The 23,281-nt window shown below is 41.5% G+C and overlaps 4 protein-coding genes and 1 long non-coding RNA gene across 5 annotated transcripts; 1 reads left to right on the top strand and 4 right to left on the bottom strand.

Annotated features, from left to right (window-relative positions):
• LOC4349870 (60 kDa jasmonate-induced protein) lies at positions 1-10,554 on the bottom strand. The gene is made up of 2 exons (XM_015760627.1): positions 10,303-10,554; positions 1-597 (listed from the first exon to the last, which is right to left on the bottom strand). Exons 1-2 carry the CDS (start codon positions 10,552-10,554, stop codon positions 1-3), a joined length of 849 nt encoding a protein of 282 aa, XP_015616113.1.
• LOC9271884 (enoyl-[acyl-carrier-protein] reductase, mitochondrial) lies at positions 10,102-12,818 on the top strand. Its single transcript, XM_015759967.3, has 2 exons — positions 10,102-11,651; positions 11,752-12,818. The coding sequence occupies exons 1-2, from the start codon at positions 11,173-11,175 to the stop codon at positions 11,813-11,815; spliced, it is 543 nt and encodes a 180-aa protein (XP_015615453.1). The 5' UTR covers positions 10,102-11,172; the 3' UTR covers positions 11,816-12,818.
• A 720-nt stretch (positions 12,819-13,538) lies between these two features.
• Positions 13,539-16,194, bottom strand: LOC9269371 (uncharacterized). The gene is made up of 2 exons (XM_015759965.3): positions 15,047-16,194; positions 13,539-13,931 (listed from the first exon to the last, which is right to left on the bottom strand). Exon 1 carries the CDS (start codon positions 16,162-16,164, stop codon positions 15,055-15,057), a length of 1,110 nt encoding a protein of 369 aa, XP_015615451.1. The 5' UTR covers positions 16,165-16,194; the 3' UTR covers positions 13,539-13,931; positions 15,047-15,054.
• A 3,184-nt stretch (positions 16,195-19,378) lies between these two features.
• On the bottom strand, positions 19,379-21,358 carry LOC112936905 (salt stress-induced protein). The gene is made up of 2 exons (XM_026021378.2): positions 21,103-21,358; positions 19,379-19,964 (listed from the first exon to the last, which is right to left on the bottom strand). Exons 1-2 carry the CDS (start codon positions 21,316-21,318, stop codon positions 19,704-19,706), a joined length of 477 nt encoding a protein of 158 aa, XP_025877163.1. The 5' UTR covers positions 21,319-21,358; the 3' UTR covers positions 19,379-19,703.
• A 1,247-nt stretch (positions 21,359-22,605) lies between these two features.
• On the bottom strand, positions 22,606-22,980 carry LOC136353992 (uncharacterized). Its single transcript, XR_010737629.1, has 3 exons — positions 22,939-22,980; positions 22,738-22,836; positions 22,606-22,658 (listed from the first exon to the last, which is right to left on the bottom strand). It is a non-coding gene; the product is annotated as an uncharacterized lncRNA (long non-coding RNA).
• Between the last annotated feature and the right edge of the window lie 301 nt (positions 22,981-23,281).

The raw sequence follows: 23,281 nt of genomic DNA, 5'->3' as shown, positions 1-23,281 counted from the left end.
CTACCAAGGGAAGTCCAACCATGAGATTGTCACTTGGATCTCATGACCACCCATTCCAATAACACGTTCCACATGTTGATCACTAGTCGTAGGGTCAAACTCGACTGCAGCTCTGACAATCTCATCACCGGAAGAAGAACGCAAGTCCAACGGCATCATAGCTGGCACTGCAAGCGCACGCCTCGCCAATGGGATCAACCCGTCTGATCCTATGTGTGGGATGCTGCCAAAGTCGCTGTAGAACAGGACACAACCAACATTGAGGAGCTTGCTGCGCGTGATGATCCTCCCAAGAACACCGGTGATTGCAGTGGGGTCGTTGTGTTCATCTCGACGGACCAGCTTGACTGTGACCTGTCCTTCAACGGCGTTGGTCAGCACAGCGTAGCTCACCTCAGCGGGACCATACCCAGTGTTGACTGTCTCGATTATGGTACTGTTGTAGTTGTTGAAGAGACCGTTGCAGGTATTGTATATTACCTCCACCTCATTCTCATTGTTATCCTCTTCTTGGCTACCGTCATGGAGACAAAGGGTAAAGATGATGGGGGCATATGCTGAGGTGGCAAACGATGGACCAGTTAGCATGATGTTGCCCTGTTTTGGGAGAAAAAAAATCCAATTGAAACTAGCATAGACATTATTTGGAAGCATGAATTTTGCAAGATTTTCATAAAAATATATTGAATCCCACAAAAATAATTTTAAGAGTGAAAATTTCAAACTGGACTCCTTACGAAGTTCAATGTTACACCACCATTTAGCCCATATTTTTATTTTTGCCTTTTTTTATACATTTTTTGTTTCAGTTTGGACTCCTTTTTTTTCCACATCCTCAAGATTACTCTCCGTGTACCACCGTAAACTGTGTAAAATCAAAGGTGTTTTTGATTATTATTCTGTGATGAACAATTGGCATTGGAGATTATTGGTTTTGATATTTGGAATTTATTCACGAAGTGGTTTTGGAGATGATTGGATTTATAGGTGAATCGCAGGTTCTGTTATTTCATGTGACCGGTCAGATCGTGCAGTCAGACCGGCCCAGCCCGCGGTCTGACTGGCCGACGCTGTGTTGGTTTCAGTTTCGGGTTGTTTGTTTGGATATCCGTGATTATTTCATGATTATGGCTTCTAGATGGATACTATACGATTGTTTGCTACTAATGAGTCAAGTTGTGATAGCTTGGTCTCGGAATATGGTTTCTTTGTTTATTTCATGTGTAGGTGACTCGATGCCTCGGGAGAGTATTTGCGGTGACGGACCGGAAGTTGGCTTGGGGATAAGATGACGTCCGTGGTGGTCAGAGATCATGCGGGATATTTAGGCTAGAGTTGATGCACGTGGTTGATGGAGATTCCATATGGCATACGATGGAGTTATTGTGTGCGTATGGGATGCGGAGTCGAATTTGGAAGGAGTCCAAATTTGGTATGAGTGGTTATGTAAAGTTTGTTTCTTGTACTAGAGGGTTTCCTAAGGTGTTTAGGACTCCTAGTATGAGTTTGGTTCGTGGTTTTAGGCTGCCTACCTCGGGTATAAATAGAGGGGGAGCATGATGCTTCCCGGTATCGTTTTTGAGAGCAATTGAGTTGAGTTTTGAGTTAGAGTTTCGAGTTTAGTCAAAATTTCTGTAGGGAATGCTGTTGGTGCACTTTGTAAACACAGAGAGAATCAATAAAGTCGTCAACTACTTTAAGAGTTCTTCGATTTGTGTTTCACCGGGTTTCGGCGGTCTAACCGGCGATATACCGGCGGTCAGACCGGCGGCAAGCAGCAGTCAGAACGGCGGTGGCGAGGCGGTCAGACCGGCGGCGGCGACAGCGAGCGGCAGCTGATCTTGGTGGTCAGACTGGAGATCTAATCTCGGTTAGACTGACGGCACCACTTGGTCAGACCGACAGATCAATCTCGGTCAGACCAACTTCCGTCGATTTTGAGGGTAACTTTTATTTCCGCTAAAAGTTTTCGGTTTTTGGGTATACCAACCATTCACCCCCCCTCTGGTTGGCTTAGTTATTGTGATTCGATCCTACAAGTGGTATCAGAGCCTTGTTTCTTCTTTAGATTTTTATCGATCTAGAGTTTTTGCCATGGCTACTCCTGTTAGGTTTTCAACTAAGCCTCATGTTTTCAATGGAACGGATTTTTCTCATTGGTATAGTAGGATGCAATCTTACATTATGGCTGAAGTTTATGATATTTGAAGAAAAGTTTCTCATCCTTATGTGATTCCTGAAGCTATTAATACTGCTGCTGAAAAATTTGTTTTTGAACAAAATTGCAAAGCTCGCAACATTCTTTTGAGTGGTATTTCTCGTTCGGATTATGATCGTGTTGCGCATTTTCGAACTGCTCATGAAATTTGGAATGCTTTGAATAACTTTCATCAAGGAACAAAAAACATTAAAGAACTTCGTCGTGATATTTTCAAAAAGGAGTACATTAAATTTGAGATGAAACCTGGAGAAGCTTTGGATGACTATCTTTCTAGGTTTAATAAAATTTTGAGTGATCTTAGATCTGTTGATTCTTCTTATGATGCTAATTATCCACAATCTGAGATTTCTCGTCACTTTTTGAATGGTCTTGATATGTCTATTTGGGAGATGAAAGTTACATCTATTCAGGAATCTGTTAACATGTCTACTTTGACTTTGGAGAAGACCAACAACATCAAGCCAAAGGGTTCATCCCAAGGGAGGAAGCTGGAGAATCTCAGGAAGGCTTTTTAACAAGTTTGCGCCGCCTTCGAGCCACTAAGTGATGTAGATGGTGAGAGTGGAGATGATGACAAGGGAAAGAACATCTCCGGTGTTTGTTTCATGGCGCGTGGTGAATCGGATACAGAGTATGAAGATAATGAGGTAAGTGCTTTTGAGGAAGCTATTAATATTTTGAGTGCAAAAAATAAGAAGTGTGAGAAGATGTATAGAAAACAGGAATTTATCATTGAATCTCTTAAATCTGAAATTGATAGGTTAAAATCTCTTATTCCTAATGATGATGATTGCTCAAATTGTGTGGTTTTAATGAATGAGATTTCAAAAATTAAAGATGTTAATGCTGCACATGATTTGAAAAATAGATCTTCTCTTGCTTGTAGTTTTGCCTTGCATACACGCACTTTGGATGAGTTGTTTTTAACTAAAAAGTTGTTGCAAAAATATCAAATTGCTTTTCATGCTAGTTTGATGTTTAACATGATTTTTGCTAAGAAGTTAAAACAACCTCATGATGTTTTGGATTGCTCAACATGTAATTTGAATAAGTTGAAATTGAAAGATGCTTTAGGTCGTGTCGAGTTCATGGAAGATGTTGTGAAAAACAATGAAGTGCTTTCTTGCCCTAAATGTCGTAAAAGCAAAGGTGTCATGGTAGATTGTGAAAATTGTGCTAATTTGGAAAAAGAGTTTTCTTGTTTGAAAAATTATTTGCTAAGATTTTCTGATGGTAAAAAGAACCTCAACATGATTTTGGATGAATCAAAGATTAGCACACATAACCATGGTTTAGGTTTTAATCCTTATGCTCATAATTCTAGACATCCTCCTGTTGTGTTAGGTGTTGGTGCTAGAAGTGGTGAGATTTTGGTTAAACCTGATACTAACAAAACTGTGTTTAAATCTGCTGGTATCATGTTTACCTTGAATGCATCTTCTTCAAAATCCAATGTTGTGCATGCAAAATCTCCTGTTGTTGCTGGTATTGCTAAATCTTCTAATGCTACCAATGTGTCTAATCATCGTGAAAAATATACTTGTTCTTTTTGTGGAAAAGATGGACATATTGTTGGTTTTTGTTTCAGATTAGCTCACAAACAGAAAAAGGAGAGAGAGATTGCTTTTGCAAAATTAAAGTGGCAAAAATCGGGTTTTCCCTCGAGGAAACAGGTCAGATCGCAGTGTGTCCCGCGGTCAGACCGGCGACCGGTCAGACCGGTACTGAGCGTTGGTCAGACCGGGCACCGGTCAGACCGGTGGTACAGAAGCGGTCAGACCGGCCCCCGGTCAGACCGGCCACTATACCTCGGTCAAACCGGCCTCGGAGGAATTTTTCTGAAAATTCTCAAATTGATTTTGCACATGGATATATGCCTATTGGATCTACTGGTCATGTGTCTCAGTACTGGATTCCTAAATTTTTATTATCTTCTAACCCCAGTACTGAGGCTTCGACTTCTGCTTGTGTGTAGGCTTTGGTGGCAAGGAAGGAAAACGTGTGGATCGTGGATTCCGGTTGTTCGCGGCACATGACCGGTGATAAAAATTGGTTCTCCTCACTTCAGAAGGCATCAAAGACTGAATTGATCATCTTTGGTGATGCCTCTACAAGTGCCATTCTCGCTACAGGTTTGGTTAAGGTAAATGAAAAATTTGAATTGAAGAATGTAGCTTTGGTTGAGAACTTAAAGTACAATTTGCTTTCGGTTTCACAAATTGTTGATGAAAATTTTGAGGTTCACTTTAAGAAAACTGGAAGTAAAGTTTTCGATTCTTGTGGTGATTCTGTGTTGAATATTTCTCGCTATGGAAGAGTATTTAAAACTGATTTTGAAAATCCTGTTTCACCTGTGATAACATGTTTGGTTGCTAAGTTTGATAAAGATGTGATGTTTTGGCATCGTAGACTTGGACATGTTTGTTTTGATCATCTCACTAGGTTAAGTGGTTTGGATCTTGTTCGTGGTTTGCCTAAACTTAAGAAAGATCTTGATTTGGTTTGTACACCGTGTCGTCATGCTAAGATGTTTGCTTCTTCACATGCTCCTACTGTTTCTGTGATAATGGATGCACCAGGACAACTATTACATATGGACACTGTTGGTCCAGCTAGAGTGCAATCTGTTGGAGGAAAGTGGTATGTGTTGGTTATTGTTGACGATTTTTCTAGATACTCTTGGGTTTTCTTTATGGCAACTAAGGACGAAGCTTTTCAATACTTTCGTGGTTTGTTTCTTCGATTGAATCTTGAATTTCCTGGTTCTTTGAAAAGAATTCGAAGTGATAATGGTGGTGAGTTTAAAAATGTTTCTTTTGAACAATTTCGCACCGAAAAAGGTCTTGAACACGAATTTTCTTCTCCACGTGTTCCTCAACAAAACGGTGTTGTTGAAAGGAAAAACCGTGTTTTGGTTGAGATGGCTAGAACGATGTTGGATGAATATAAAACTCCTAAAAAATTTTGGGCTGAGGCTATTAACGTTGCTTGTTATATTTCAAACCGGGTTTTCTTGAGATCTAAACTTGGAAAAAATTCTTATGAACTTCGATTTGGACATCAACCCAAAGTTTCACATTTGCGTGTTTTTGGTTGCAAGTACTTTTTCTTGAAATCTGGAAATTTGGATAAGTTTGAGGCACGTTCTACCGATGGATTGTTTCTTGGTTACCCCGCACATATTCGTGGCTATCATGTACTTATTTTGGAGACTAACAAAATCATTGAGATTTGCGAAGTTTTTTTTGATGAGGCTAGTCCAGGAACTAGACCCGATATTGCAGGTACACAGTCACAGGTTCAGGGGGAGGATGGTCGTATTTTTGAAGACGAGAGCGACGACAACGACGACGACGAGGTCGGCTCGGCCGGTCAGACCGGGCGTCAGGCCAGTCAGACCGCCGGCAAAACTCCGGTCAGACCGCCTCAGGAGGAGCGGTCAGACCGGCCAGGGACGTCGGGTTCAGGTACTGTTGATGCTGATCGAGATGGTCCTCCAGAGATTACTACTTCGACCAGTACTGATACAGAACGTGGATCAACTTCAGAAGTCGCTGCTCCTTTGCACATTCAACGACAACATCCGCCGGAACAAATTATTGGTAATATAGGTGAGCGGACTACAAGGTCTAAGGTAACAACTCATGATGTTTGTGCAAATTCTGCATTTGTTGCTTTTTTTGAACCCAAAGATGTGTCACATGCATTAACTGATGAATCGTGGATTAACGCCATGCATGAAGAACGTGAAAATTTTGAGAGAAACAAAGTTTGGACTTTAGTTGAACCACCTTCTAGACATAATATTATTGGAACCAAGTGTGTTTTCAAAGATAAACAAAATGAGGATGGTTTAATTGTGAGAAATAAATCTAGATTTGTTGCTCAAGGTTTTACTCAGGTGGAGGGTTTGGATTTTGATGAAACTTTTGTTCCTGTTGCTAGAATTGAGGCAATTAGACTTTTGTTGGCTTTTGCTGCTTCAAAAGGTTTTAAATTGTATCAAATGGATGTGAAAAGTGCTTTTCTAAATGGTTTTATACAGGAGGAAGTTTATGTCAAACAACCACCAGGTTTTGAAAATCCTGATTTTTCCAACCATGTTTTCAAATTGTCTAAAGCTTTGTATGGCTTGAAACAAGCTCCTAGAGCATGGTATGATAGACTTAAGAACTTTTTGCTTGTGAAAGGTTTTACAATGGGAAAGGTTGACAAAACGCTTTTTGTTCTTAAGCATGGTGATAATCAACTTTTTGTTCAGATTTATGTGGATGATATTATCTTTGGTTGTTCAACTCACGCTTTGGTTGTAGAGTTTGCTGAGACTATGCGCAGGGAATTTGAGATGAGCATGATGAGTGAGTTATCGTACTTTTTGGGATTGCAAATTAAGCAAACATCTCAAGGTACATTTGTGCATCAAACGAAGTATACGAAGGATCTTTTGAGGCGGTTCAAGATGGAGAATTGCAAGCCAATTTCAACACCAATTGGTTCTACAGCTGTATTGGATCCTGATGAAGATGGTGAAGCTGTTGATCAAAAGGAATATAGAAGTATGATTGGATCTTTGTTGTATCTAACTGCTTCTAGGCCAGACATACAATTTGTTGTGTGTTTGTGTGCACGCTTTCAAGCTTCTCCTCGTGCTTCACATCGTCAAGCGGTCAAGCGAATAATGAGGTATTTGAATCATACACTTCAATTTGGAATTTGGTATTCTACTTCTTCTTCTATATGCTTAAGTGGATATTCTGATGCTGATTTTGGGGGTTGTAGAATTGATAGGAAAAATACTAGTGGAACATGTCATTTCTTGGTACATCATTGATTGCATGGTCTTCTAGGAAACAATCTAGTGTTGCTCAATCAACTGCTGAATCTGAATATGTTGTTGCTGCTAGTTGTTGTTCACAGATTCTTTGGCTTTTATCTACTTTGAAAGATTATGGTCTTACTTTTGAGAAAGTACCTCTCTTTTGTGATAATACAAGTGCTATTAACTTTGCTAAGAATCCTGTTCAACATTCACACACAAAGCACATTGATATTCGTTTTCACTTTTTGAGGGATCATGTTGAGAAAGGAGATGTTGAATTGCAGTTTTTGGACACAAAGTTGTAACTTGCTGATATTTTCACTAAACTTTTCGATTCTAATCGTTTTGCTTTTCTTCGTGGTGAATTGGGAATAATTCATCCTTTTGGCATGGTTTGAGGGGGAGTTTGTACCTCATGGTTTTATCAAGCAATAATATGACAATGAGAAAAATTGAGAAAATAGAGCTTTGTTTATGCATATGGTATTTTCTTGTGCATGCTAACAATATTTTGAAGGTTTATTTGTCTCTAGCATAGCTTGTATGTATTCTAGTCTTTTCATGAGATTTAGATTTTGCTTTTAAGGGCGATGATGCATGGCACTTAAATTCTATACTTGAATTAAGTAAATATGCAATGTTGATGCTAGCATATGGTTTGATTTATAAATGCTCTATATATATGCTTTATTGAATTGTTATTCCTCAAATAGCTTTAATTGCTCATTGTGAAAAAGAGAATAAAAAATATAAAAAAAATGAATACCGAATCCTCGGAAACAGTCTTGATGACAAGGACGTATTCGATGTGAGCAAAATAATAGGTGCCGAATCCCTGGAAACAGTCTTGATGACAGGGACGTACCCGGAATAAAAGAGAAAAATATAAGCAAAAAGGCTCAAGAAAAGAAAAAGTTCAAAAATTCTCTTTGTTGTTTTGTGCTAAAGGTTATTTGAGAAAGAGTGATAAATGCAATAGGTATATGTGTTTAGTGTTTATTCTTCAACCTATGTGCTTGTTAAGATATTGCATTATAAATCGTATGAAATCATGAATTTTGATTGATGATTCAAGCTTAATTGTAAAATCTTTATTTTATGGTTATACTTTAATGCATGCTTGTTATGTTATAAATGGGCTTATCTTCTTTTTATTGCAATACATGACTTGATATGCTATATGTATGCTAAGCTCTTATACTTTAAAGAACATAATTCCTATGCTTGATGAAATCATTGTCAAAAGGGGGAGAAGAGATGAGTTTTAAAGAAGCAAGGTGAATTTTTGGAGAAGCGAAGAGTTTTTTTTTAAGAAGAGCATGTTTTTGGTTCAATTGGGAATTTCTTTCTTTTAGAAAGGGGAAGAAGTTTTCTTTTGGATTTTTGAATTTTTGAGCACGATATGTACGTTTGTACGAAGTGTGCTTTTTACCACTTTTATTTTTATTTTTTTTTCCAAACACCAAAACATTTTTGATGGGTTTGCCAATGTGTTCATCAAGGGGGAGATTGTAAAATCAAAGGTGTTTTTGATTATTATTCTGTGATGAACAATTGGCATCGGAGATTATTGGTTTTGATATTTAGAATTTATTCACGAAGTGGTTTTGGAGATGATTGGATTTATAGGTGAATCGCAGGTTCTGTTATTTCATGTGACTGGTCAGACCGGGCTCTAGTAGCCGGTCAGACCGGCGTGTATCGCGCGGTCAGACCGGCCTAGCCCGCGGTCTGACCGGCCGACGCTGTGTCGGTTTCGGATTTGGGTTGCTTGTTTGGATATCCGTGATTATTTCATGATTATGGCTTCTAGATGGATACTATACGATTGTTTGCTGCTAATGACTCAAGTTGTGATAGCTTGGTCTCGGAATATGGTTTCTTTGTTTATTTCATGTGTAGGTGACTCGATGCCTCGGGAGAGTATTTGCGGTGATGGACCGGGAGTCAGCTTGGGGATAAGACGACGTCCTGGTGGTCAGAGATCATGCGGGATACTTAGGCTAGAGTTGATGCACATGGTTGATGGAGATTCCATATGGCATACGATGGAGTTATTGTGTGCATATGGGATGCGGAGTCGAATTCGGAAGGAGTCCAAATTTGGTATGAGTGGTTATGTAAAGTTTGTTTCTTATACTAGAGAGTTTCCTAAGGTGTTTAGCACTCCTAGTATAAGTTTGGTTCATGGCTTTAGGCTGCCTACCTCGGGTATAAATAGAGGGGGAGCGTGATGCTTCCCGATATCGCTTTTGAGAGCAATTGAGTTGAGTTTTGAGTTAGGGTTTCGAGTTTAGTCGAAATTTTTGTAGGGAGTGCTGTTGGTGCACTTTGTAAACACAGAGAGAATCAATAAAGTCGTCATCTACTTTAAGAGTTCTTCGATTTGTGTTTTACCGGGTTTCGGCGGTCTAACCGGCGATATACCGGCAGTCAGACCAGCGGCAAGCGGCGGTCAGACCGGCGGTGGCGAGGCGGTCAGACCGGCGGCGGCGACAGCGAGCGGTAGCTGATCTCGGTGGTCAGACTAGAGATCTAATCTCGGTCAGACCGACGGCACCACTCGGTCAGACCGACAGATCAATCTCGGTCAGACCGACTTCCGTCAATTTCGAGGGTAACTTTTATTTCCGCTAAAAGTTTTCGGTTTTTGGGTATACCAACCATTCACCCCTCTCTGGTTGGCTTAGTTATTGTGATTTGATCCTACAAACTGCACCTTGGTCATGCTCATCTCGATAATGCCGTTGCATTGGTGTCCTTTATATACCCAAAGCGAAAGGGTATTCAGGAAAATGGGACTAAAGTGAATATGTTTGAAAAGGGTGTCCAGAGTGAAAATATGCTAAACCAAAACGAAACTTTGGTTAAAAACTAAAATTAATCTCTATTTCTTTCTTGATTAATATGAATGCTAGTTGTAAATACGATTTCATAAATTTTGAGGTTTTCATTTGCACTAAATAAGAAAATATGCAGCACCAACAATTACAGGTCCGGAACATATTGAGGAGCTACACAAATCCTGAATTGCTCATTCGGAATCACTGGTCATTCGATCGGAATATTAGTCTTGTGGATTCATTTCCTTGGGTCATGTTACACATTATGCAGGATTAGACTCTGTTTTACAGTTTTGACTATTATAGATATATTATATTTCAGAATTTGAAAGCAAGAAACAAATTAAGTGTGATGGTTTATGCATGAAAGCCGGTTTCTGAATGAGATTACCTAGCTGCCTACAAGGTGGAAGTTTTACATGGGTGTCGCAGGGCGGTGGGTAGGTGGAGTCGTCCGTACGGCTGCGGCTGTAGATGACGTCGTTGCAGTGGTTGCCGCCGCAGAAGCTGATGGTGCCGCAGGGCGGCGGCCTGCGGAGTCCGGCGGCGTGCGGCAGGCGCACGGCGAAGACCTCCGCCATGTGGCGAGTGTGGCGGAGGCCGAGCAGTTGGTCGTACGCGGCCAGATCGTCGGCGGTCGGGGCGTCACCGTACCCCGTCGCCGCCGCCATCAATGAATCCAGACGCAAACGGAAGGAATCCAAAAATCAAAACCAGCAAGCAAAGTGCAAAGAGGAGGAAGCTTGATCGAACCTTGCGACCACCGTCCTATTCCGTGGAAGGGGATCGACCGGATATCGGCGGAGTTCACAAGGGGAGCGTGTGGCCAGCCCATCTCAACCCAATTAAGGCCCAGCCTTACACCAAGTACGGTGGTGTGAAGGAATAAGTCCATTTTGCCTCCCTCATCTCTTGCGTTTGTGTGCCCTCAACCGGAAAACCGGGTATAATGCCTCCTCCTTCTCTGAAAACCAGAGCAAATCACCTCCCTCGGTAGTTTTGCTGACGATTTCATCCGACGTGGCGTGTTGACCCGATTGACAAGCTGACTCAGCATGGAGGGACCCACATGTCAGTGTGTAGCTCTCTCTCCCCCTTATCTCTCTACCCGGCCTTTCTCTCTCTCCCTCATCTCTTGCGCGTGGGAACGGCGATGGGGAGCGGCGTAGGCGGTCGGAAGTGTCGGTCGGAAGTCGCCTCCACCTGCGCCGGGACGGGCAGAGGCAATGCCACCGCCGTGGCGTCAACGACGAAGCGACTAACGACGACGGCAAGGGCGAGGCGCCTCGATGTCCCCGCCCGCCATAGCCGTCCTCTACGACCACCACGGCCCGCCCGACAAAGTCCTCAGGGTGGCTGAGCTGCCGCCGGCGGAGATCGGCAACCGCGATGTGTGCGTGCGGATGCTGGCCGCCCCCATCAACCCCTCCGACCTCAACCGCGTCGAGGGCGTCTACCCCGTTCGCCCTCCCCTCCCCGCCGTCGTTGCAGGCTACGAGGGGGTCGGCCAGGTCCACGCCCTCGACGCCGCCGTCGATTCCCCGCTCCTCTCCCCCCGCGACTGGGTCATCCCTTCCCCGCTCCGATGTGCCTCCCCAATACGCCGCCACCATCACCCTCAATCCACTCACCGCGCCCAGGATGCTCCAAGACTCGACGCTGCCATGGCGTTCAATCCGCTCAGCTCGACGCCGCCATGGCTCTCGCGGACATGGCCGGCGCCACAACCGGACAACACGAGGCCTCGCCGCCTCCGCATGCTACGCAGGTGAGTAGTAGTAAATCCGCGCGACGACCTTGCCTACCGCCGTCTATCACATGCACATCGAACGCCTTGGGCTTGATTTTCGTTTGTGCTATGTCGGCAGGAGGCGGCGGCGAGGGCGAGCAGGAGGACAAGGCGGAGATGGCGACCACGAGGCTGAGCCTTGAGCTGGGGAAGGTCGGAATCCAGTCGTCGTCGCCATGCTCCAGCAGCTCAAGCGCCGACCACCCCGCGATACAGCCCGCCGCTGCGGCCACGGCAAATAAAATTCCGACACGCCACATGCTCTTGTCGTGGAGACCGATGACGAGCGTGGTGGCGGTGAGCTGGTTCACCGTCGCCAACACCGTCTCCCCGACCTCCCCCTTCCTAACCACTATCTCCACCTTCGCCTGCATACCATTTCACAATTAACAAGATGATTGCTTCTTTCTTTGTTTTGAGTTGAGCCAACTACCACCATTGATTAATTGGTTTACCTCCGCGATGCCGTTGCATAGCTCCCTGAAGGCGAGGGCGAGCTGGAAGCCGCCGAGGCGTAGGCTGCGCCGCCTCCGCCGCGACCTCGCCGACGGGCAGACGTGCAGCAGCGTGATGCAGTCGCCGGCGCGGATGAAGTTGCGGACGGCCCACTGCAGCGCGCCGACGGCAGCGACTGATGGCGGCGGCGTCGAATCGATCTCGGTGATGATGGCCGCAGCCGCGCGCCGCCATCGCCAACCACACAGGGGGACGGGGAGGCCGGCGAGCTCGCGCCGCCCTGAGCCCACGCGCCGCCACCCGGGAGCCGCCGTCGTCGGCCGCGCGCGCCGCCGCCTATGCACGAGCAGAGAGCGAGAGGGAGGAAAGGAGGAGAAAAACAAAGAAAGAAAAGAGAGGAAAGAGACGCAGGAGCTGACGGGGACACCCTGCCATGTGGTGCCCACGTGGGTTCCACGCTGACTCAGCCGCCACGTGAAACAATACCGGGGTCAAAACCGCCGAGGGACTAGTTTTGTACTAGTTTTGTAAGTTGGACGATACGTTGTAGCCGGTTTTGTGGTTTGAGGACGATTTTATAACTCGATGACAAGTTGGGGGACCTTAGGTGTACTTTTTCCCGAATTTAATTTGTATCCCTGTATCACAATACCCGGTATCTCTGACCCCCTAACTATTAAACCGGTGTAATTTTGCTCCCTTGGCAGTTTTGGAGGGCGGGCTCACTGTTGTTGTGCCTACGTGGTGGTTTTAACCTAGTCGCTGTCTCACGTGGCATTAGACGTGACTTTTGAGCTAGAGGATAATGAAATGCCCCAGGTGCTTTCGTAAAGTGCGTGCAGTAGACCAGTAGTGCTGCAATGCAGATGCTCAATTCTAAACTTGCTCTTCCAGTTAGCTAGATGTTGTCTTTGTCCCCCTGACGTGGCTGTATCACAAAAGAATGATCCTTTGCACCGGAGCTAATTTTATTGAGCACTCTGCAATCGCATATCTTGAACCACCAACAAATTTGGAATGGCACAAAACGATGAGATCACGTACGGGACATTTGCACACTAACAGAAAATCTCAAGTTGCTTCACAGAGATGCAACCAGTGAGCTGTACTTCACATATGGAAAAGATCTACATGAACATGTACTTTTATGAACAGCTATACTCATATAGCTAGGCATGGACAGCATAGTAGATCAGCACGCAGGCTTCATCACATAGTGCCGTACACGCAGTCAATCTAAGCATCAAGGGCACATTAGACGTCGGTAGAAGACAAGTGGCATCACATATCTGCAATCAACCAGTTACACAACTACTTCACAGTTCATACATGCAGTGCCCTTTAAATGATCAGCATATCAGCAATAAGACCTGCATCACTCCATTAACATTTCTTAGGGAACAGTAGTCATATAAACCATTGTACTCATGGACAGCATATTGCCATGCAAGCTTCATCAAGTGCGACAGCAGACCTGGCTATTCAGTTTTACACAACGAATTGAAGCATCAAGTCACAGGTTCACATGGTTACCAAATTGATAGTCGGCACCCAAACACAAGGGGATTAAAAGTGCACTACATATCATATTGTCAATAAGCAGCCAACACAAAATATGACAGTTTATTTTCCCATGGTATCTGCATGCTTCCAATTTAGCTCATTGAATGGCATACACTATCTCCTACAACTAATACCAAATGCATAGCAGCCATCTAGATTACCATTCTGACAGACTACATGGTCGAATATAATCTTCTACCATAGGTGCAATCATCTTGTTATACACCAACGAGCTGCCATCTAGAAGCAAGGAAAAAACAACTCAATAAAATATGCCAAAGGTCCAAAACTAGAACAAACGATGCCCTTTATTGTCATAAATTGATCAGTCACATTGTACAGTTAGGTCCAATAATACTACAATTAAGCTTATAATGAAGGCTATGCAGGCTAAGACTTGTCACTTAAATAAGCAAAGTTGCACAACTGATTAAATATGTAGAGACCCTTAGCAACCAAAACAATGTTGGCATATACAGTTCTCATTCTACTCCAGGACAAAATAATTGAGTGAATGCATACACAAAACTCATTGACTAGAAAATAAGCTGTCCCACAGTATAGAGAAGCTGGGCATGTCAAGTTCATATTTGATAAGTATGAATTTCTGTTCCTTTACTATAGATTGCAATTTAGTAATAGTCTACACAAAAATGATAGAGAACTACATGGCATTGCTTCATTGTCACTTTATCATTAATATAACCAGTACGCATGGTCATAATAATTATCTGGAAGATAACAAAACTTAGGAGTAGCAATGTCTTCTTTTCAAAATCATCTCCAAAATATACCTCATAATTCACAAAGTTGTAACAATTTTTCTTGGAAAAAAAGCAGAGTATTGGTGCTAATCAATGATATTACAATAATAAGGTTACAAATGCACTAGTTATTGATTTTGTTTGTAAAAAGGAAAATGCAGTTAATTATATTAAAATAAAAACACCACATAACAAGAGAGGGTGATGGTCTATATAAAAAATGGCAGCATCCTGCATGAATAAAATTTCCAGCATAGGAGACACTGCTTTGTTCGTTATTTAGGTTCATTATTTCTAATAGGACTCCAAGACACATAATCATGTTTTCTAGAACAGAACATGCCAGCCTTTCATTCTGTTACTTACTATATCTATTTGCACGCATAGAATGGATGAACTAAATCATTTAGTTATTTATGGAGAAACAGAGATGATCATTAAGTGGGCATTTCATAGGTCTATTTGGCATAGAAGAAGATACTTTGCAAATTGACCACATACCACTTCAAAATTGAATCATGTGTAAAAAGATAAAATAATCTGACAACTTATTACAAAAATAATTTGGTCAGTCTAAAGAGGATATGACACCTTGCAATTTATAAGCTTGAGTAAGGGAAGATGTCAGCAGGGGGCCAATGATCCAACACCTTTCTGCTCTGCATCGACCTGAGGTAGACCATGAAAAGAACATTCTGCACCCATATAAAGATCGCATTACTTTCATCATCAAACCCCAGGACCTGATATTTCAGATCACTCCTGATTGATTCAATGGAAGGGAAGTTCAGCCGAACAGTTGAACTCAGCACCCATGTGTATGCGGCACCACTCCCATCTCCCCCTGTCTTCTTCCTCTCCCAGAATTGCATGTTAGGATCAGCTAGAACGGCAAGACGAACCTCACCAACACCATCATCTAGTGCTGGTATGATCTGACACCGAAATTCATAGAATGAATCCGTATCCTTCACCACCTCCGGCGGCAGCTCGATGATGGCTAGAATCTGCCTCTCCAAATCAAACGTAAGGACCTTGTGTCCATCAAGAAACCAGTGAATCACACTGCCCACAATGGTGCCATGCCTGGCTCGATGTTTGGCCTTTGATGGTAGAACCAATGTCGCGATGGGGGAATCCGAATCACCCCAACTCCCAGACTCTGAAGAGTAGACATAGGCGGCTACTCTTGTGCTGGTAGATCTACCGGCGAAGAGCGCCACCACGCGGTAAGAAGAAGAACGGCGTGAAGGAACCACCATCCCCAAGACGAACCCGGATGTGTCCTCCACCGAGGAGGGGAAGGGCACGGCGTGCTGCTCGCCGGCGACGGGGTCAAGCACCATGAACTTCTCGCGATCCTTGTGGAGGACGAGACCGTGGGAGCAGCTGAGGACTTGCCATCCAGGGAGCAGCTTCTCCGTGGGGGCGACGCGCCACGCCGGGATGCGATCCGGCCGCTCCAGGATGGGCCAGAGGCGGGCGCTGTGGTCGCTGTGGTAGAAGAAGCCGTGGAGGGGAAGGTGGTCGCGGTGGTGGGCGCGCAGGCGGCGGCGGAGGGCGGGGTCGGAGACGAGGCGGCGCCAACGGCTGCAGACGCAGGCAGCGCGGGCCAGCGAGGAGGGAATGGGCGGGAGGCGGAGAAGGATCTCGCCGAGGAGGTCGTCGTCGTCCAGCGGGGACCGGGACGGCGAGCGGTGGCGGCTCATCGGAGTCGTCAGAGGAGTACGACGAAATTTGGGGAATTTCCTTTCAAGTTAGACCCTAATAAAAGCAATACTTCGAGTAAATCTTATTTTGGGCAATGTATTTTTACCCTTGCTGTAGCTTTTGGGCTAAGTTTTAGCTGAGTTTTTCACTTGGAACCACTTAATATTATCTACTGTGATTTTATGGTTTTAGTTATAAAACACTATTTATAAATAGTGGACATTACACCTATTCAAATAATAATTTTCGGTTGAAAAGAAAAGAGAAATCATGTGAAATAATAGAAATATCCCTAAACCCATATGTCAGCTCTCTCGTATCTCTTTTCTCTATCCCCTCCTTCCACACCGCTTGGTTAGCAGCGATTGCAACACCCCGCGAGCTATGGCCGGCGCTGCTGCCGTTGCCGCCGAGTACAACTTGGCAATTAATTTATGGAAAATGCTATACACACAACTAAAATGTCCGACCCTTATATAACTACGACGCTCATCATCTATGACATCTTCATCGATCGAAAAATTATGGGTTGTGGTCTGGACCTCTAATTCAGTTAGGCCTTACAAAAGCTAATTAGATGACTAATTAGCTTAATATTATATTTTGGCCACACGCTCGTGTCGCTTTGTCTAGATGATAGTATTTCCTAAATGTGATTTTTCATCTTTTCTTAACGATTGGATCCTATGCTTGTTGGATGCAACTGTATCTATATTTTGTTCAATGAAACTAGTTGTGACTCTAAAAATGGAACTTCAAAAGCGTAGCCCCTTTATTTTCTTGATATCTATGATAAAAAAATTTTTGGCTGAGAGTACAAGTGGATTTACATTAGTTTATTCATTAATTAGTTGTCGGCTAAGGGTCATTTTAACTCTATGATTAGTTACTACTAATCATAATTTATACTTGGTGGATTTACATTAGTTTATTCATTAGCTTGTTGAGCTTTGCATCGACCAACACTTAAAAGTACTAAGAGTTAACAATAAGAGACGCCTGGATCATAAAAGAATACAAGCGTCTCTTTATAGATTGGTTGCGATACCACCGATGAAATAACTGAAGCGGTTGTCATGTCGTCCATCAAGTATAGTCAATTCTTGGCATGGATATATTATTAATAGATACATGTTTAGTACAAAAGTGAATGCTAGTAAGACCGTAGGAGAAACTGCCAGTGCATACATACTAGCCAGAAATACTCCACGCACTTAATGTATTTAAATTCTTTTACTTGCAATTTTTAAGAAATTCCTTCTGTGTCTATATCATGAACTGTCACAAGCAACCTAGAATGATATTAAACATGCGAATTCCCCATGGTTAATTGGAGGTACAGGACCAACCCAGAGGATATAAGTCTCTCAACTCAACGTATAAGTCCAATGGATAATTACACATCTAAATGATATACTAAGGCTGTGTTCGTTCCCAGTTGTTCCCAACCCCCTCTTCGTTTTCCGCGCGCACGCTTTTCAAACTGCTAAACGGTGCGTTTTTTTACAAAAAGTTTCTATACAAAAGTTGCTTAAAAAAATAATATTAATCCATTTTTTAAAAAAATAACTAAAACTTAATTAATCACTTGCTAAACGCTGCTTCGTTTTGCGTCCCGGGGAGTGAGGGTTCCCAACCCTCACTCCCGAACAAAGCCTAATATATTCTCATTCTTTCGTGCATGCAGTTACCTAGAATCGTACGTCGAACTAGCTTTAACGATGAAGACATTAAAAATATGTAGCGGCATCTCTGCCATTTCATCCATCGCGATTGTTGTCATAAAGATGGATGGGTACAAGTTCTTTCGAGAGTGGAACAATGTGATGCCATAATGCATTAATTAGATAATGCATTCGGAATGACAATTGTAAAAATATTGTAACGTATTGACGATACTTTTCACTTGTACATTGTACGTAATTATGTCAATATTAAATGTTTGTTAGTGCCTAATAGTATTAATGTATTAATTAACTAATTAATTACAATATTATTACAAAATTTGGCGGGAGATTTAAAATTTTGTGGCGGCCTTGACTATTACCGCTGGTGGCCCTGACCTCTACCCTTCTTCCTAGGGCGGGGCCCTGGGTTCTCTTCAATCTTCTCAAGCAGACCGGCCGTCCACCAATGAAAATCGGTGATTTTTGCAGGCCTTGGCCTACAGGTAGACCAGGCGTCTGTTTGAGAAGACCGATTTCGACCGACTACAAGTACTTTATTTTTCTAAGTAGCGTACTGAAATACTTCTTCCGTCCTATAAAACTTGTCATTCTAGGTTGTTTAGCATGCATTAAGGTTATGATAAAAAGACTATAATACCCCTTATTAAATAATGTACATTTGGATGTAGGATGGTGGTTAGGGGTAGAATGGGGAGAAATTTGAATTGAAAGTGGTTTATGTGATAGGTAGTACTCTAAGGTGACAATTATTTTGGAAAAACTTTTGATTACTATACAGATAAGTATTTTGGCATGGAGGAGTAACAGAGTTGGGGCGGATAGATGCTGCTTCCAGCCTTCCAGGCATTTACAACTAGCTAGGGGAATCATCAAGTAATTAAAAACCATAAAAGGCCAGCTTATTCGCTCTGCCCAGAAGATAGCTTAATTATTCGGTGCAGCGGGATTAATTCTGACAACGTGCTTGTGGTTCCATATAGTGCCTCAAGCACAAAAGAAAGAATAAGCGATGATGCGTCATGCTGGAGCTGGTTCCGGGGATGATTTTTTTCACAAGAAAATAAAATAAAATAAAATGCTAGATATTAAGAAAATGTTATTTCATTTCACTGATTCCAAGAGAAGGTGCATATCGATCACTAATTCAACAGAATTCAATAGTTTCATATTAGTGGATAATTAAAAAACATCATGGAAAAAAAAAAGAACAACATCCACACGTCCACGTCCATGTAACAGAAAACCCATACCGGCTCGGTGCAACGGACCATTGCCCTTTATATATATGTACTCATGCCAATTCGTGAGCATATGGTTTTCGACGGCATATAGGCGGCGGGGCAGGAGTTGAGGTGGGTTCCAAAAGAATATATAAAAGGCGGAGGATATAATTTACTTCCTTCGTTTCATATTAATATATACAATTTAATATGAAACGGAGGAAGTAGTATATTAATTGTAATCAAATTAAAGGAGCGTTGAGACGGGTTGATTGATACCTCAGAAAACAAATTAGCATACCATATGCTTGCTGATTTCTGATATTTTATTCATTACCACACATATATAGTTGCATTATACGAGCCAAACAACCAGGACGGACGATGTGTACAGCTGATAAGCAGATACAAAGCGCCTGGTGTACGTACACACATACATGAAAAGGAAACGAAAGCCACACCAATAAAATACAGGAGCCATGCATGCGTGCACACATGCATGACTATACTGACGGCGGAACGTCCTTAGCTGCATGCGTGCATTTACGATTATTGTCGTAATTAATGCACACATGTAAGTAGACATTTACTTATATTAATATATGTGTGTGGATGGATGGATCGATCGATCTAGGGGGTGGATTGCTGGTAAGGGGTACCAAGGATGTAGACGCCCAGAGCGTTGATGTACTGGTCGGTGCGGCCGAAGAACGCCACGATCTGGCCATCCTCCACCGGCACGCTGAAATAATCGCCCTCCTTGGTTTTGTCCCCGAGCCAATCGGGATTATTATTGTTTTTCGTCGTGATTCTGAGAGACTTGATTTTTGTACGGCCGTCAGTCCTGCCCTCCAGCTTATTCACGTAATCATCATCATCTTCAATATTAATCTGCAAGAGGAAAAAAATATTAGTGTTTTTATTTATCGATGCGTGCTAACTATTAATTCTCTCTCCGCTCCAAAACGTAATTAAGGTGTTTGTTAATTAGTTTGGTGCTAAGCCAAATTTTTTTTTCTTAATTTGAATAAATTTATTCATAGAAAAAATGTAATAGAATGACCAAACAAATGTGTTATAAGAAATAGAGTTAAGTGCAAGAACGCTCCCTAAAGTTATGTAGGTATATGTCATCTAGTTTCCTAAATTCTTAAAATGCATTTTCAGGTCGTCCTCAAACTTGAACTTGCCCTGTGATGTATAGGTTCAAACAGGTAGCAACCCCGCTTTACGTGTTAACGCAGCAATATATGGTACTGCCTACATACCCATATATATGTCAGTCACATAGAAAGATATAAAATTTAAAAACTTCTTTTCTACCTGCTTCCATGTGATTATGAAAAGATGTTTTTTAATTTTAGTTTTTTCCCATGTGACTAATGTGTTGGTTGTCCAACTGATATATAAGTGCCACCGTAACAAGCCATGTTAGCGCACGGATCGTATTGGAGCTCATTTGGATCTATATGACAATCAGAACAAGTTTGAAGATCCGAAAATACATTTTTAGAGTTCAAAACCTAGATGACATACCTAGACAAGTTTAGAGACCGATATCACTTCATACTTGTAAAAAATATTAATGATATTTAATAAAACTAATGTAATGTTACAAATATTATTATTATTTCTATAAACTTAATTATATTAGTCGTGCTTAAAAATTTTGATTCTATACAAAATTTAAACAGAAACATATTTCATTTTTGAAACAGGGGACTAGCTAAGTTAACGTTTGACCACTCCCACCATTTCAGAATTAATGTCGCCGTTAACGTTTCACACAACGTTGGACTATTTATTTTATTCAAAAATTTAGTGCAAGTATGTAAAATTATAAGTTAAGATTTTATTTTATTTGATGATAAAAAAAATCCTAACAAAATAAATTATTTTTATATAAATATTTTAAATAAGGTGAAAGTTTAAACGTTAGAAAAAAAAATTAACGGCATAGTACATTTTAAAAATGGAGAATAACAAATCAGAAAGCAAGCAGACGCATGCAGAACACATATATACATACCTCATCGCTACTACCGCTATCGTCGCCCCAAACGCGAGTGGTGGTGAGCTTTCTTTTGTTGGCGGCGTGGAGGTAGCTGAACTTTAAGCCGTTGATTCCATCTTCGTCGTACCAGATTTTGATACTCTTGAGGTGATCTGGCGGCAAGGTGTGGTCAATGTCGACAGGGGTGCCACCCGCACCGAAAGGCCCAACCTTCGCCAGCGTCGTCGCCATCTGCACTGATGATCTCTTGTTGCTGGTGTCGTCGCCTGAAGGAAGCCTAACACATGCAAACGGCATCAAATAACGACAGCAGCACAAGTGCACGCAAATATACTAATCAGGAGTAAAAGTTTTTACTTAAAGTAACATTAATTAATAAGTCTTAGATGTCTATTTCTTAAAAATTTTACGATAGCTTTTGGGTTCGCATTGATCGATCTGTATTTCTTTTCCGGTTATGCGTACGTCAGTTTGGATCACATCTCGATCAGGTGGCAGTTTATCATGCATGCAAGATCACACTATATCCAGATCAACTAAAAAAAGCAATATATATATATATATATATATATATATATATATATATATATATATATATATATATATATATATATATATATATATATATATATATATATATATATATATATATATATATATATATATATATATATATATATATATATATATATATATATATATATATATATCGAACTTACTATCTCAAGCATATGTACGTACCCTGAGTTAACAAATCGTAAGATTCACTGGTGGAGAAACCCTTTGTAGTCCCGGTTCGTAACCCCCTTTTAGTCCCGGTTTGGACAATCCGGGACTAAAGATCGCTATCTTTAGTCCCGGGTGAAATAACCGGGACTAAAGATCGATCTTTAGTCCCGGTTGGTAACACCAACCGGGACTAAAGATGGCTCAGCCACGTGGCCGGCTGAGCCATCTTTAGTCCCGGTTGGTGTTACCAACCGGGACTAAAGATCGAGCTGACCTTTTTTTTTTTGCATGGCCCTGTTGCTGCATGGTTTATATATATATATATATATATATATATATATATATATATATATATATATATATATATATATATATATATATATATATATATATATATATATATATAAACCATGCATATATATGTTTCAATACATATATATGCATACATATATATATGTATATATATTATATTATATTATATGTATATACATGCATAATATATATGTATTTATACATATATATATGTTATGCAAATGCATATGTATATAGATATATATATGACCAAAATATATTTACATTATAGAAAATGTGTACACATGCATATAGAAACATATGTAGTCATGTATTAATTACAATCCATTATATGTCCTAGCTAGCTACGATTTCGACGTAGTAGTACTCGCTGCTAGCTCAGAAGCTAAGGACCGGTGAATTGTGTTTCCGTCGTAGTAGAATTCACCCTTGGGATCAAGGATTTCTTCGTTGATGAATCCCATGAGTTGTTCTTGAACCGCCGCGATAAATTCCTTGTGTGTGGTCAGGTTATCCCTCATGCGAATAAACTATACGAATGTATGAAATTGATTAGTAATTAAACAAGAAATCGTTACGTAATGAAATTTTGAATTTATTTGTACGTACATCGAGCTCTCTTGTGGTGATGATTTGGTCTGCAAGGCAGTGGCAATACTCACACACGTAGTAGCCGCACAAGTTAGTTCCCTGCTTTTGCTTTGCGCACTACAAATAAATGACAAATTAACGGCGTGAGATCTAATTAATATACAGTTGTATGTATTAATTTGAATCGGAGAAATATAAATGTAGAGCATGTGTACTCACAGGAAATTTGAACCTCCGCCTAAGTCTTTCTCTCCAGTTGCCACGGACCAAATGACGGAACCGATGCCAAGCCCTACATGGAGTTTAAAGATATGATTCGTAGTAGAAATAATTAACATAACAAGAATTTCTTAATTAACAGAGAAACTTATGCCAGTACCTGTCTATAAGTTCGAAAACCTTGTCAAACGTAGACTCTTTTTTATCCATTGAGTCATATACATTGACGGTGCAGGCCGACAGGTCGAAGAGTAAAAGCACCCAGTGGAATCTGCAATGTGCGTGGGATGCATTACATATGAAACACTTAGCAAGTTCGTACGGGAATGAAATTTGGTATGTA

This window comes from Oryza sativa, chromosome 11 (genome assembly GCF_034140825.1).
Source record: "Oryza sativa Japonica Group chromosome 11, ASM3414082v1".
NCBI classification, from domain to species: Eukaryota; Viridiplantae; Streptophyta; class Magnoliopsida; order Poales; family Poaceae; genus Oryza; species Oryza sativa.
Note: the sequence above shows the minus strand (reverse complement) of the source record. Positions and strands in the feature narration are given on the sequence as shown.

Excerpts from the sequence above, each read along its gene's own strand:
- LOC4349870 (XM_015760627.1), bottom strand. The coding sequence starts at position 10,554 with ATGGCGGCGGCGACGGGGTACGGTGACGCCCCGACCGCCGACGATCTG. Across the intron at positions 598-10,302 it reads CACCGCCCTGCGACACCCAT|GGCAACATCATGCTAACTGG; the intron begins GTAAAACTTCCA and ends CTCCCAAAACAG.
- LOC9271884 (XM_015759967.3), top strand. The coding sequence starts at position 11,173 with ATGTCCCCGCCCGCCATAGCCGTCCTCTACGACCACCACGGCCCGCCC. Across the intron at positions 11,652-11,751 it reads CGCCTCCGCATGCTACGCAG|GAGGCGGCGGCGAGGGCGAG; the intron begins GTGAGTAGTAGT and ends CTATGTCGGCAG.
- LOC9269371 (XM_015759965.3), bottom strand. The coding sequence starts at position 16,164 with ATGAGCCGCCACCGCTCGCCGTCCCGGTCCCCGCTGGACGACGACGAC.
- LOC112936905 (XM_026021378.2), bottom strand. The coding sequence starts at position 21,318 with ATGGCGACGACGCTGGCGAAGGTTGGGCCTTTCGGTGCGGGTGGCACC. Across the intron at positions 19,965-21,102 it reads ATAGCGGTAGTAGCGATGAG|ATTAATATTGAAGATGATGA; the intron begins GTATGTATATAT and ends TTCCTCTTGCAG.